Source organism: Odocoileus virginianus, chromosome 2 (genome assembly GCF_023699985.2).
Source record: "Odocoileus virginianus isolate 20LAN1187 ecotype Illinois chromosome 2, Ovbor_1.2, whole genome shotgun sequence".
NCBI lineage: Eukaryota > Metazoa > Chordata > Mammalia > Artiodactyla > Cervidae > Odocoileus > Odocoileus virginianus.
The window spans coordinates 82,614,654-82,628,287 of NC_069675.1; the positions used below are offsets into that span (position 1 = coordinate 82,614,654).

The window sequence follows — 13,634 nt, forward strand, 5'->3', positions numbered from 1 at the left end:
ATACACTAACAATGAGAAAACAGAGAAATTAAGGAAACGATACCATTCACCATTGCAACAAAAAGAATAAAATACTTAGGAGTATGTCTACCTAAAGAAACAAAAGACCTATACATAGAAAACTATAAAACACTGATGAAATCAAAGAGGATACAAACAGATGGAGAAATATACCTTGTTCATGGATTGGAAGAATCGATATTGTCAAAATGGCTATACTACCCATAGCAATCTATAGATTCAGTGCAATCCCTATCAAACTACCAATGGTATTTTTCACAGAACTAGAACAAATAATTTCACAATTTGTATGGAAATACAAAAAACCTCGACTAGCCAAAGTAACCTTGAGAAAGAAGAATGGAACTGGAGGAATCAACCTGCCTGACTTCAGACTCTACTACAAAGCCACAGTCATCAAGACAGTATGGTACTGGCACAAAGAAAGAAATATAGATCAATGGGACAGAATAGAAAGCCCAGAGATAAATCCACGAACCTATGGTCACCTTATCTTCGACAAAGGAGGCAAGGATATACAACAGAAAAAAGACAACCTCTTTAACAAGTGGTGCTGGGAAAACTAGGCAACCACCTGTAAAAGAATGAAACTAGAACACTTTCTAACACCATACACAAAAATAAACTCAAAATGGATTAAAGATCTAAATGTAAGACTAGAAACTATAAAACTCCTAGAGGAGAACATAGGCAAAACACTCTCCGACATGAATCACAGCAGGATCCTCTATGACCCACATCCCAGAATTTTAGAAACAAAAGCAAAAATAAACAAATGGGACCTAATGAAACTTGAAAGCTTTTGCACAACAAAGGAAACTATAAGCAAGGTGAAAAGACAGCCCTCAGATTGGGAGAAAATAATAGCAAATGAAGCAACAGACAAAGGATTAATCTCAAAAATATACAAGCAACTCCTGCAGCTCAATTCCAGAAAAATAAATGACCCAATCAAAAAATGGGCCAAAGAACTAAACAGACATTTCTCCAAGGAAGACGTACGGATGGCTAACAAACACATGAAAAGATGCTCAACATCACTCATCATCAGAGAAATGCAAATCAAAACCACAATGAGGTACCATTACACGCCAGTCAGGATGGCTGCTATCCAAAAGTCTACAAGCAATAAATGCTGGAGAGGGTGTGGAGAAAAGGGAACCCTCTTACACTGTTGGTGGGAATGCAAATTAGTACAGCCACTATGGAAAACAGTGTGGAGATTTCTTAAAAAGCTGGAAATAGAACTGCCATATGACCCAGCAATCCCACTTCTGGGCATACACACAGAGGAAACTAGATCTGAAAGAGACACGTGCACCCCAATGTTCATCACAGCACTGTTTATAATAGCCAGGACATGGAAGCAACCTAGATGCCCATCAGCAGACGAATGGATGAGGAAGCTGTGGTACATATACACCATGGAATATTACTCAGCCATTAAAAAGAATTCATTTGAATCAGTTCTAATGAGATGGATGAAACTGGAGCCCATTATACAGAGCGAAGTAAGCCAGAAAGACAAAGACCATTACAGTATACTAACACATATATATGGAATTTAGAAAGATGGTAATGATAACCCTATATGCAAAACAGAAAAAGAGACTCAGATGTATAGAACAGACTTGTGGACTCTGTGGGAGAAGGCGAGGGTGGGATGTTTCAAGAGAACAGCATCGAAACATGTATATTATCTAGGGTGAAACAGATCACCAGCCCAGGTTGGATGCATGAGACAAGTGCTCGGGCCTGGTACACTGGGAAGACCCAGAGGGATTGGGTGGAGAGGGAAGTGGGAGGGGGGACCAGGATGGGGAATACATGTAAATCCATGGCTAATTCATTTCAATGTATGACAAAAACCACTGCAATGTTGTAAGGTAATTAGCCTCCAACTAATGAAAAAAAAAACAAAACTTATTTTTCTCCCCCCTTTAGCTCAGCTGCCCTCACACAGGAGAAGGTTCTGAGTGGCAGCGGTAGGAAGTTTCTGGGAGAAGCACCCACTCTTTGCTAAAAGCCTGGGGGAGGTAAATACAGGTGCTGGTGACTGGTCACGTCCCTCCTGGAGGTCACGCGGTTCAGGGCTTCGGGTGACTGCTGGCTGCGCTCTGCAAGGTGGTGGCCGCTCTTAGCACAAGTGCTGCTGCCTGAAGTGCCAAGAGCCTCACCCGCCCTCCAGGGGCTAGCGAGGTCCTCTCCCAGGGTGCTCGCGGGCCTATGAGCCTCACTTTCTCATCCCCAGGTCGGAGCCCGGAGTCCCTTCCCGGAGGGCAGGGCCTGGCTCGGTGAGATCTCCTGCTGCAGGGCTCGCGTGCCATCTCCGGGTTACCCTGCTTGTCACTGTCCCCCAGACCTGCCCCAGCAGCCCCTCAGGACACATCCCTGGGGGTGTGCACCAGGGGGAGGGGGATGAAGGGCACTGGGTAGGGGGGACTGGGCGGGGCCCTTCTGCTCCAGGCCTGTGCTGCAGAGGTGGGAGGTAGGGTGGGGTTGTGGTGGGGTGGGGACCACCCAGAACCTTCCTGAGGACCCTCCCGGCCAGTATCATATACTCACATATTGTTGCTTCTTATCTGACAGCAATCGGGTCATCTCTTCCCTTTCCCTTTTAATTTCTTTTTCATCATAGTAAAATTCTCGTACAGTGAACCTTAAAACAAGCAGAGTGGCTGTGGCTAAGAAGCTTCCAGTCGGGCCAGAGATCACCCCCTCCAAGGGCAGACGAACCAAACTCGGGGAAAACCCACCAAGGCTGGCCCTTACTTATTCTCTTTGGCTTTGGTTTTGAAATCATCGATCACTTTTCGAAACAGAGTCACGGTGAAGAGGCCACCCTCCTTGTCCTCAGCGATCAACCTGTTGGAGAGAAGGTCTTGTTCACTGGATGCACCACCAGGCCCCTGAGCTGGCCCGGAAAGAGTCCATCATCTCCCTGGGGGCGGTAGGTGGCTGCCAGGGGGAGCCCGGTGGTCCAGGAGCAGCGGCCCTGGAAGGAGCGAGGGCACCAGACGAAGGACAACCCTTCCTTTGTCCTAACTCCAGGCAGAATGTTGTCAGCAGCCTAACTCTGGCTCCTTTCACTCACCCTCCAAGCTAGAGCTGTAGGGGCCTGAGGCCCTGGAGGAAAACGCTGAATTCTTACGCAGATCTGGGCTGTTGGTCCGGACATGAACCGGCCAAGAGCCAGCTGACCATGGATCTCATTCACCTGGCATGTATAGCAAGTGCCCAGCTCTCGAATGCCATGGTGCAATGAAGCAGGGCAGAGTTCCCTGGTAAAAACCATCCCGCAATGGGCATTTCACGTCCAGTGTCACACTGCTCTAATTAGACACGGCCTCTCTGGCACACCCTGACGTAGGAGTGCTGTGGTCACTGGGACCCCTGCTCTAAGGGCCTTGGCATCCTGCTGACCACATGACCTGACCATGGGCGCCCATGGGTCTGGGCAGGGTTTCAGGTCACCTTTCCTGCTTCTCCAAGCCACCCATCAGGGCTGACCCAGGTTTCAGGAACCTTTCCACAGTCATCTCAGCAGGCTCACAGGTACCCCCTGACAATGAGGGCCTGGGGGTTCTAATCTGAGAAGCCAAGCCACCTCTGGTAGCAGCCTCTCCCTTCATGTGGCCACGGACAGCCAGCCCTGGAGAAAAGTGAACATTCTGGCCCAGCAGGCCAGCTTTGCAGGCAGTTCCTCTGCCAGCCTGCACCCCCTCCTCCACCTCCTGCGGGTACACTGCCCCCGGCTCACTCCTCCAGCCTCCCCTTGTGACCTCAGGCTGTGACTGTCCTGTTCCCTGCACCCTTCAGTTTAGTTCTTGATTGCTATCGCTTGAGAGCCTGGGACCCAGGGAGAGCCAGCCCTGCAGCAGGTGCCAGGCCAGAGGCCTCTGGGCTGGGATGGGGGTGGGCAGGGCTGCCCCCCTGCTGAGCTCCGTGTGCGCCCAAGTGTGTGTGTGTGTTAGTCGCTCAGTCTTATCTGACTCTTTGCAACCCCATGAACTGCAGCCCGCCAGGCTTCTCTGGCCCTGGGATTCTCCAGGCAACAGTACTAGAGTGGGTTGCCATTCCCTTCTCCAGGGGATCTTCCCAATGCAGGGATCGAACCCGGGTCTCCTGTACCACAGTTGGATTCTTTGCCGTCTGAGCCACAAGACTCACTGTCAAATCATTTCAAATGACAAGCTGTTTCAGACACAGGGAAAGGTAGAGAGAATGACAAATATCCATGGATATTTGGATATCAATATCAATGACAAATATCCATGGATATCCTCCCCATCAAGCTTAAGACATAGAACAATTTTCATACAATTGAAGACTCACGTGCCCTCCCAACCGCATCCTGCTGCCCACCCCAGGTCATCGCTGTGCTGTTCGGCATTTCTCATCCTCAAATACCCCGTGATCCGTGCACCGGCATCTCTCAAGGCACATACCATCTGGTTCTGTCCATTTGGAGATCTTAAATAATAAATGTCTTCGTGCTGTGTGTCCCCTTCTACAACTTTCTCTCCACTTCACATCGTGCAGTGAGATCTCTGCCTGCTCCTGCCTGCAGCGCTAAATCGTTGGTTTTCCCCACTGGGTGGCACTCATGGGTTGAATATGTTCCTCCATTCCTTCTAAGTCACTTTTCCAGCCCTCACTGGCCGCTCCTGCTCTGACCCCAGCAGGCCACATGCTAAGACTCTTCCTTCCCTGCTCGTGCTCTGCGGCCATCACAGCCAGGCCCTTGCCTGACCCTCGGGTGGGGAAGAATCCAGGCCAAGATGAGCATGTAGAACAGAGTGCTGCACAGGCCTTGCAAGTGCTGAGGGCCAGAAGGTAGTCAGGGAGGGCTTCCTGGAGGAGACAGCAAGGGAGCAGACTTCTGAAAGATGGAGGGAGTCTGGCCTGTGGCTGAGTGTGTGGCCGTGAACGCATGTGTGTGGATGGCTGAGGGCCCTTGCACTTCTGGGGTATGTTTGGTGGCTGGGTGTCTCAGAGTGCCCATACATGGCCCCCCAAACCCAGGACCTGAGGCCTCACTTACTTGGTTGACCGTGGGACGACCATGTCTGAGAGGGATTCGTAGGTTTTTTGCCATTGTACGTAACTTGGTCTGCAAGAGTACAGAATTGTTCAATGATTTTTGCAGAAAAGGTTGTGAGGTGTCCTGAATGTCTATGAAACTGCGTGCCCTTTTCCCTGAGGGACAAGGGGGAGCAGGGCTGAGGGCCAGACAGCGCCCCAAACATCCCCCGAGGCCCTGCCATGGGCATTGGAATGCTCACCTCCCCAGGAGGCCCCAGGCAGCAGGGAGGGGCCCATGGGAAGGACTCAGTGGAGACTGGGAGCTCTAATCCCAGGCCTGTGTGACCTTGGGCAGGCCAGCTGAGCTCTCTGGTCCCGGGACAAGGGAACAGTAACAGCCCCCAGGCGTGTGTGAGATGCCTCCTGTGTATGGCATCTGACAACAGTGGATGGATGTCTGGGAAATGGCCGCTCCTGTCACTGTGACTGCCACAAGCTCTATCACCTGCTCCTGAAACCAACTCCACAGCTGCCATTTAGGGCCCCGGGATCTGGCCGTGGTGGGCTCTCCCTTCCTCTCCACTGAGCAGGACGATTTCCTCTGTGATCGCCAACCCAGCCAGAAACCCCCAACTCCCCTCTCCCCCTGGCCTGCTCACTTGGGGACAATGACCAACAGCGTGATCAGGTACTCGGAATCCAGCACGAAGTCTTCTTTGCTCACAATGTCGCTCAGGGTCCGAGTGAAGAGGTTTCCCCTGGATTCACGGGTGACAAAGAGGTGGGGTCAGCAGAAAGGCACATGGAGGCACCCCTGGGCACACCCATAACACCCAGGGCAGCGGGGGACAGGAAGGCCTGGGACACTCCCCAGGGAGGGGCGGGGACCCTGGGCCAAGTGTCCCTCGGCTGTGTCTGGGCGGCCAGAACTGCAGTAACTGGCAGGACCCCAGATGCTATCACCAGTTGCCAGAGCTGAATTCAACACTTTGGCTGCCTGTGCTGCCCTGGCACAGGCCACCGGCTGTTGGGAGGGGACCGCTGGTGGCAGGCGACTTAAGTTACACAAGTGGCCACACAGTGGCTGGCTCAAGATGCCACCTGGGCTGTGCTGGGCAAACACAGCCCCGGTGAGGGCTCCGTTTCACATTACAAGCCTTGTCGGTCCAGCAGCGAGGAGACATTCACCTGAAACAGCTTTGCGTGTGTGTCCAGTGGAGCCTAGTCTTATTGAGGTCATGGTATTTTTTAGAACAGGGACCAAGGGTGTTGTACCAGCAATTGGGCCAAAATTATAGTTCTTGAGATTGTCTGTAGTATCAGTGCATAGTTGTTCAGTTGCTCAGTTGTGTCCGACTGTTTGTGACCCCGTGAACTGAAGCACTCCAAGCTTCCCGGTCCTTCACTATCTCTTGGAGTTTGCTCAAACTGGTGGTTCCAGTGGTTAGGACTCTGCACTTTCACTGGAGTGGCCTGGGTTCAGTCCCTGGCCAGGGAACTAAGATCCCACAAGACGCAAGGTGTGGCCAAAAAAACACCCCATTGCTCGAAAGAATGAACAGAAGAGGGAGGCAGACAGTGACCCGCTTCACCCTCATCTCCTTCACTCAGTGTATGTGCTCAAAGGATCAAGCACTGCCACTGCTGACCTCCCCACCCAGCACATAGCCCGTGAACATGCAGCAGTGCCTCTGGCCTGACCGCTCAGACACAAACAGACACAGACCTTGGTTCGACCAGTGATCTCAAACGTGCATGTATAAGCCCAGCTTGGACCCCAACTCAGCCAGGCCCTGAGGCCACCAGGATCTCGGAGCCCGAATACTCACATGGATTTCTTCTCCAGGTTCTCTAGGTTTGTCTTCAGAGTGTTGTAGGCAGCCGTTCGGGACTTCAGGTCTGTCTCGATCTGTGCCAGTTGCTAGTTGGAAAAGCAAAAGAGAATTTAAAAAGTTGGTCGAACTTTTCAAAATCACCGCAAATTGCTCCTGGGGCAGTTAAGGAAAAACACTGCACCCTGCCCATTTGCTGGAAAAGCTTACACTTTTCTCCCTTCTGCTTTCACAGACTGCCAGCATCCCAGCCCTACAGAGAGCCCCACGTTGCAGACAGGAGGCTTGAGATATAAATGGCTTTTCTGGGATCACTCAGTGAGTGGAGTCTTGTTCTTATCTCGAGCCCATCTTGTACTCTCACAACCCCCCGGTCCCCACTCCACATGCCCTCAGGCTGTCAGTTCAGTTGCTCAGTTGTGTCTGACTCTCTGCCATCCCATGGACTGCAGCAAGCCAGGCTTCCCTGTCCATCATCAACTCATGGACCTTACTCAAACTCATGTAGATCAAGTTGGTGATGCTATCTAACCATCTCATCCTCTGTCATCCCCTTCTCCTCCTGCCTTCAATCTTTCCCAGCAGCAGGGTCTTTTCAAATGAGTCAGTTCTTTGCATCAGGTGGCCAAAGTATTGGAGTTTCAGCTTCAGCATCAGTGCTTCCAATGAATATTCAGGACCGATTTCCTTTAGGATGGACTGGTTGGATCTCCTTGCAGTCCAAGGGACTCTCAAGAGTCTTCTCCAACACCATAGTTCAAAAGCATAAATTCTTCAGCACTCAGCTTTCTTTAGGGTCCAACTCTCACATTCATACATGACTACTAGAAAAACCACAGCCTTGAGATGGACCTTTGTCAGCAAAGTAATGTCTCTGCTTTTTATTATGCTGTCTAGGTTGGTCATAGCTTTTCTTCCAAGGAGCAAGCATCTTTTAATTTCATAGCTGGAGTCAATATCTGCAGTGATTTTGGAGCCCAAGAAGATAAAGTCTGTCACCGTTTCCATTACTTCCCGATCTATTTGCCATGAAGTGATGGGACTGGATGCCATGATCTTAGTTTTCTGAATGTTGAGTTTTAAGCCAGCTTTTTCACTTGCCTCTTTCACTTTCATCAAGATACTCTTTAGTTCTTGTTTGCTTTCTGCCATAAGGATAGTGTCATCTGCACATCTGAGGTGATTTGATATTTCTCCCGGCAATCTTGATTCCAGCTTGTGCTTCATCCAACCTGGCATTTTGCATGCTGTACTCTGCATATAAGTTAAATAAGTAGGGTGACAACATACAGCCTTGATGAACTCCTTTCCCAATGTGGAACCAGTCTGTTGTTCCATGTCCAGTTCCAACCATTGCTTCTTGACAGGTTTCTCAGGAGGCAGGTAAGGTGGCCTGGTATTCCAATCTCTTTCAGAAGTTTCCAGTTTCTTGTGATCCACACAGTCAAAGGCTTTGATGTAGTCAATGAAGCAGAGGTATATGTTTTTCTGGAGCTCTCTTGTTTTTTTGATGATGCAATGGATGTTGGCAATTTGACCTCTGGTTCCTCTGCCTTTTCTAAATCCATCTTGAACATCTGGAAGTTCTCGGTTCACGTACTGTTGAAGCCTGGCTTGGAAAATTTTGAGCATTACTTTGCTAGCATGTGAGATGAGTGCAATTGTGCGGTAGTTTGAACATTCTTTGGCATTGCCTTTCTTAGGGATTGGAATGAAAACTGACCTTTTCTAGTCCTGTGGCCACTGCTGAGTTTTCCAAATTTGCTGGCATACTGAGTATAGCACTTTCACAGCATCATCTTTTAGGATTTGAAACAGCTCAACTGGAATCCTAACACCTCCACTAGCTTTGTTCATAGTGATGCTTCTTAAGGCCCACTTGACTTCACATTCCAGGATATCTGGCTCTGGGTGAGTGATCACAGCTTTGTGGTTATCTGGGTCATGAAGATCTTTTTTGTATAGTTCTTCTGAGTATTCTTGCCACCTCTTCTTAGTATCTTCTGCTTCTGTTAGGTCTATACCATTTCTGTCTTTTATCGAGCCCATCTTTGTATGAAATGTTCCCTTGGAATCTCTAATTTTCCTGAAGAGATCTCTAGTCTTTTCCATCCTATTGTTTTCCTCTATTTCTTTGCACTGATCACTCAGGAAGGCTTTCTTATCTCTCCTTGCTAGTCTTTGGACCTCTGAATTCAGATGGATATATCTTTCCTTTTCTCCTTTGCCTTTAGCTTCTCTTCTTTTCTCAGCTACTTGTAAGGCCTCCTCAGACAACCATTTTGCCTTTTTGCATTTCTTTTTCTCGGAGATGATTTTAATCACCACCTCCTGTACAATGTCATGAACCTCCATCCATAGTTCTTCAGCCACTCTATCAGATCTAATCCCTTGAATCTATTTGTCACTTCCACTGTATAATCGTAAGGGATTTGATTTAGGTCATACCTGAATGGTCTAGTGGTTTTTCCCTACTTTCTTCAATTTCAGTCTGAATTTCAATAAGGAGTTCATGATCTGAACCACAGTCAGCTCCCAGTCTTGTTTTTGCTGACTGTATAGCACCTCTCCATCTTCGGCTGCAAAAAATATAATCAATCTGATTTCGGTGTCAACCATCTGGTGATGTCCATGTGTAGAGTCATCTCTTGCGTTGTTGGAAGAGGGTGTTTGTTATGACCAGTGAGTTCTCTTGGCAAAACTCTATTAGCATTTGCCCTGCTTCATTCTGTACTCCAAAGCCAAATTTGCCTGTTACTCTTGACTTACTACTTTTGCATTCCAGTCCCCTATGATGAAAAGGATATCTTTTTTTCTGTGTTAGTTCTAGAAGGTCTTGTATGCCTTCATAGAACCATTCAACTTCAGCTTCTTCAGCATTGGTGGTTGGGGCATAAACTTGGATTACTGTGATATTGAATGGTTTGCCTTGGAAATGAACAGAGATCATTCTGTCATTTTTTAGATTGCACCCAAGTACTGCATTTTGGACTCTTTTGTTGACTATGAGGGCTACTCCATTTCTTCTAAGGGATTCCTGTCCACAGTAGTAGATATAATGGTTATCTGAGTTAAATTCACCCATTCCAGTCCATTTTAGTTCACTGATTCCTAAAATGTCAGTGCTCACGCTTGCCATCTCCTGTTTGACCACTTCCAAATACCTTGATTCATGGACCTAACATTCCAGGTTCCTATGCAATATTGTTCTTTATAGGATTGGACCTTACTTATATCACCAGTCACATCCACAACGGGGTGTTGTTTTTGCTTTGGGTCCGTTTCTTCATTCTTTCTGGAGTTATTTCTCCACTGATCTCCAGTAGCATATTGGGCACCTATCGACCTGGGGAGTTCATCTTTCAGTGTCCTATCTTTTTGCCTTTTCATACTATTGATGGGGTTCTCCAGGCAAGAATACTGAAGTGGTTTGCCATTCCCTTCTCCAGTGGACCATGTTTTGTCAGAATTCTCCACCATGACTTGTCCATCTTGGGCGGCCCTACACGGCATGGCTCCTAGTGTTTCATTGAGTTAGACACGGGTGTGATCTACGTGATCAGTTTGGTTAGTTTTCTGTGATTGTGGTAGTCATTCTTTCTGCCCTCTGATGGAGAAGGATAAGAGGCTTGTGTTCCTCAGGCTCTGTTGGAGGTCAATTCTGTCTGACCCTCATCTTGGCCCCTCTAAACACCCACTGTGGCCGAGCCCTGACCAGCGCCCAGGTTTCCAGGCTCAGCTGTGCCCCAGGTAGCCCCTTCATGCTCTGCACAGGGAAGAAGGCTCTTCTCAGTTTGGAGAGAGGTCACCAGCCTGACCATAGGGAGATGTCCCTTGTTCTGGAAGTTTCAGGAGCGCATCCGAGTTCCCCTCTTCGATGGGCAGGGAAATGAGATCACCGAGGCCAAGACCCAGTTCCCTGGGTGCCTGGCCTCAGGTGCCCACCTGCTCTGGCTGTATGACCTGGTATCAGCTGAACCTCTCTGAGCTCAGTGCCATGGAGCAGGTTACCCAGGAAGGCGAGTCCTTTCTCCAGCAGACTGAGCCCCTCGAGGGTGGGCCTGCATCTGGGTCAACTCTGCAATTCTGGACAGAGTGGCCGGCACTTGGCGGTGCTTCGAGAATGTGTCCAGGACCAAACACTCCCAGCTTTGCTCCTTCTGGCCTCTGGCTGGCGTGCACTCCCCACCACCGAAGCATGTGTGCCAGGCAGAGCCTTGAGACCCCATGTACCTCCCTGCATAGAGATGCTTCAGGTGGTGGAGGTACCGGGGGCCAGCGCCCTGAGTGAGTGGACAAGGAGCAGGCCCCCACTAACCACTGTGGACACGCATACAGCAAAGAAAGAAACTTCGCTATTTACTGTAGGCCGGTAAAGATCCAGAGGCCTTTTAAGAACTTCAGTGTGACCCAGCCCACAGAGATGGACGCAGGCATGGGCTGGGCCCCCATCCTTGCTCCTTTTCATTAATGCAGACAGGTGCGCTCAGTTTCCAGCTGTCGGGAGGGTTGGGGGCCCAGCCCTGCCCGTGTCAGCATGGGGCACCTCCCGGGTGGGGAGACCTGCTTGGACACCCAGAAGACACTGGTCATTTTAGAAGGGAGTTTCTCTGACCAGGATATCTCTAGTTAACTGATTTGCATTTCCCACTGGGGGAACAGGCCTGAGCCAGTGCCGAGGGCATCACTCCAGTACTCCTGGGGCAGACACAGGGTGAGGAAGCTGATACCCAGACCCTCTGCCCATCAGTGGAGCTATCTCAGGGCTGCCTCGGGAAGCAGTGCCAGGTGCACACCTGAGACCTTCATCCCTCTCCTAGGGCACTACTTCAGCCCCTGCAGGGCCCAGGGGATGCCATGCCACCTCTAAGCCAACCTCCCCACCTGAAATCAGGGAAGGTGATACCTGCCCATGAGGGTGTGTGGGAAGTAAAAGTTCTACGCATATAGCAAGTGCTTTCAAACCAGGGCTTGCCTCCCCACCCTGCTTTTCTGCCATGGTCACTCTCTGGGCCCCCCAGGGGAGAGAGAGAGAGGCTAGGTTCTGTCCTCTACAACAGCTCCCCAATCAGCTGATGCCCCGATGTGTTCCGGGAGCCCTCATCACTGCCTGTGTCCCCGGGACAGCCATGCCAGCGAGCGTCATCCCCAGTTGACGACGAGCACAGCTCTGGCCATGCTGCCTGGCTCGGCCTGGCCTCAGCAGCGGCAGGGCAGGGAGCGACCAGCCCTGAACACCAGCACGTGCTTCCAGCTTGGGGGTGGAGGTGCACAATGTCCCCCAGGATGCCATACCTGGCACAGGTGCTCTCAGAGCTCCTCCTTGAAGGGCCTTTTAGAATCACTGCCCAACTGTCCCAGGACGGGCTGGGGCCTCTGTGATGTAAGGGGTGCCCAATGAGCCGCACCCAGATTCCAGAGACTTCGGGCCCTGCCCTCGTTCCCAGAGACACCGGCTGGAGCACCACCCTGCCAGCAGCAGACCCACAGAGGGGTGGATCCTGAGACTCATCTCCTACACCCGACCCGCCCAGCCACACCTGGTGGGCCTCAGGAGACATATGAGGGGCTCTGTGTGTCGTGGAGGGAGGTGGGACAGTGGTCATAAACCATCAGGTTAAATCTCAGAATGTTCATCAGTGCCCCCCCTCAGGGAGGCGACAGGAGTCAACACGCCGGGAGACACCCTTGATGTCCCCAGAGGGTTCCACCTTGATACTTTCATTCATGGAGCAGAAGTTGGAGACAATGGCTCACCGAGAGGGCTGAATCATGAGGCCAGGGCTTACTGGCTTCCCAGTGTCATCAGGGGTGGCACGCTGGGCGATGCCTTGCAGGAGTTAGGGCTCCTAAGCCCAATTATCCACTGAAGCTGATAATTTTTGTTAAGTCAACAATCACCCTGGCGGTAGGGGTGTCAGGAAGGGGCTGACTTCTCCATCAGCAGCTTTCAAAGGGGGGTGCAGTGAACAGACTCCAGGGTCTGGGGTCAGAACACTGGGGGCTCAGAGTGCCCCTGGAGGGGAGTGTCCTGTAAGATGAAGCCACCCTGTTGAGTGGTAGGTTTGGAAGAAGTATTCTGGCCTGGAGAATTCCATGGACTGTATAGTCCATGGCGTCGCAAAGAGTCAGACACGACTGAGCGACTTTCGCTTTGGAAGAGGTATATATGGCTTCCCCGGTGGTTGAGATGGTAAAGAATGTGTCTGCAATGCAAGAGACCCAGGTTCAATCCCTGGGTTGGGAAGATCCCCTGGAGAAGGGAATGGCAACCCACTCCAGTATTCTTGCCTGGAGAATCCCATGGACAGAGGAGCCTGGCGGGCAACAGTCCATGGGGTCACAAAGAGTCAGACGTGACTGAGCAAGTAACTCTGGAAGAGGTATAGGGGGGCAGGTGGTCATCAACCTGTTTCCAGGGTACCCTGAACCCCACCCCGCCCCCCGCCTCTGGCATCCTGGGAAGTGCCTCCCTGCTTTGCCGGGGTCCAAAGGCCATGTAGATTCACCCCAATGTCCCCAGATGGTCAGGGTCACAGGAAGGTAACCCGGCTGGAGAGAAGACCCTCCTCATACCTTTGCCAGAGTGTCCACCACGCTCACTAGCGGCTGCTTTGCAGGATACTTGGCCATGTCCCATTCAAAGTGGGTCACAAAGGACGTTAGGTCAACTGCAAGAGACAGACACATCTCAGCAGACAGTGGGCTTCCCGTCTCTCCTGAGACCCAGGCACCATGCCCAGGCCAATGTCCCCA

General features: G+C 50.7%; 1 protein-coding gene across 6 annotated transcripts in view; it reads right to left on the reverse strand.

Moving 5' to 3' along the window:
* Positions 1–13,634, reverse strand: part of ATP6V1C2 (ATPase H+ transporting V1 subunit C2) — a 93,208-nt gene that overhangs the window by 14,252 nt on the left and 65,322 nt on the right. For all 6 annotated transcript variants that reach the window (XM_070451692.1, XM_070451676.1, XM_070451684.1 and 3 more), the window contains 6 exons: positions 13,455–13,549; positions 6,876–6,967; positions 5,706–5,804; positions 5,066–5,134; positions 2,794–2,886; positions 2,587–2,680 (listed from right to left, as the gene is read on the reverse strand). In XM_070451692.1, the coding sequence (XP_070307793.1) occupies positions 2,587–2,680; positions 2,794–2,886; positions 5,066–5,134; positions 5,706–5,804; positions 6,876–6,967; positions 13,455–13,549 (542 nt within the window). The remainder of the gene's footprint in view (positions 1–2,586; positions 2,681–2,793; positions 2,887–5,065; positions 5,135–5,705; positions 5,805–6,875; positions 6,968–13,454; positions 13,550–13,634) is intronic.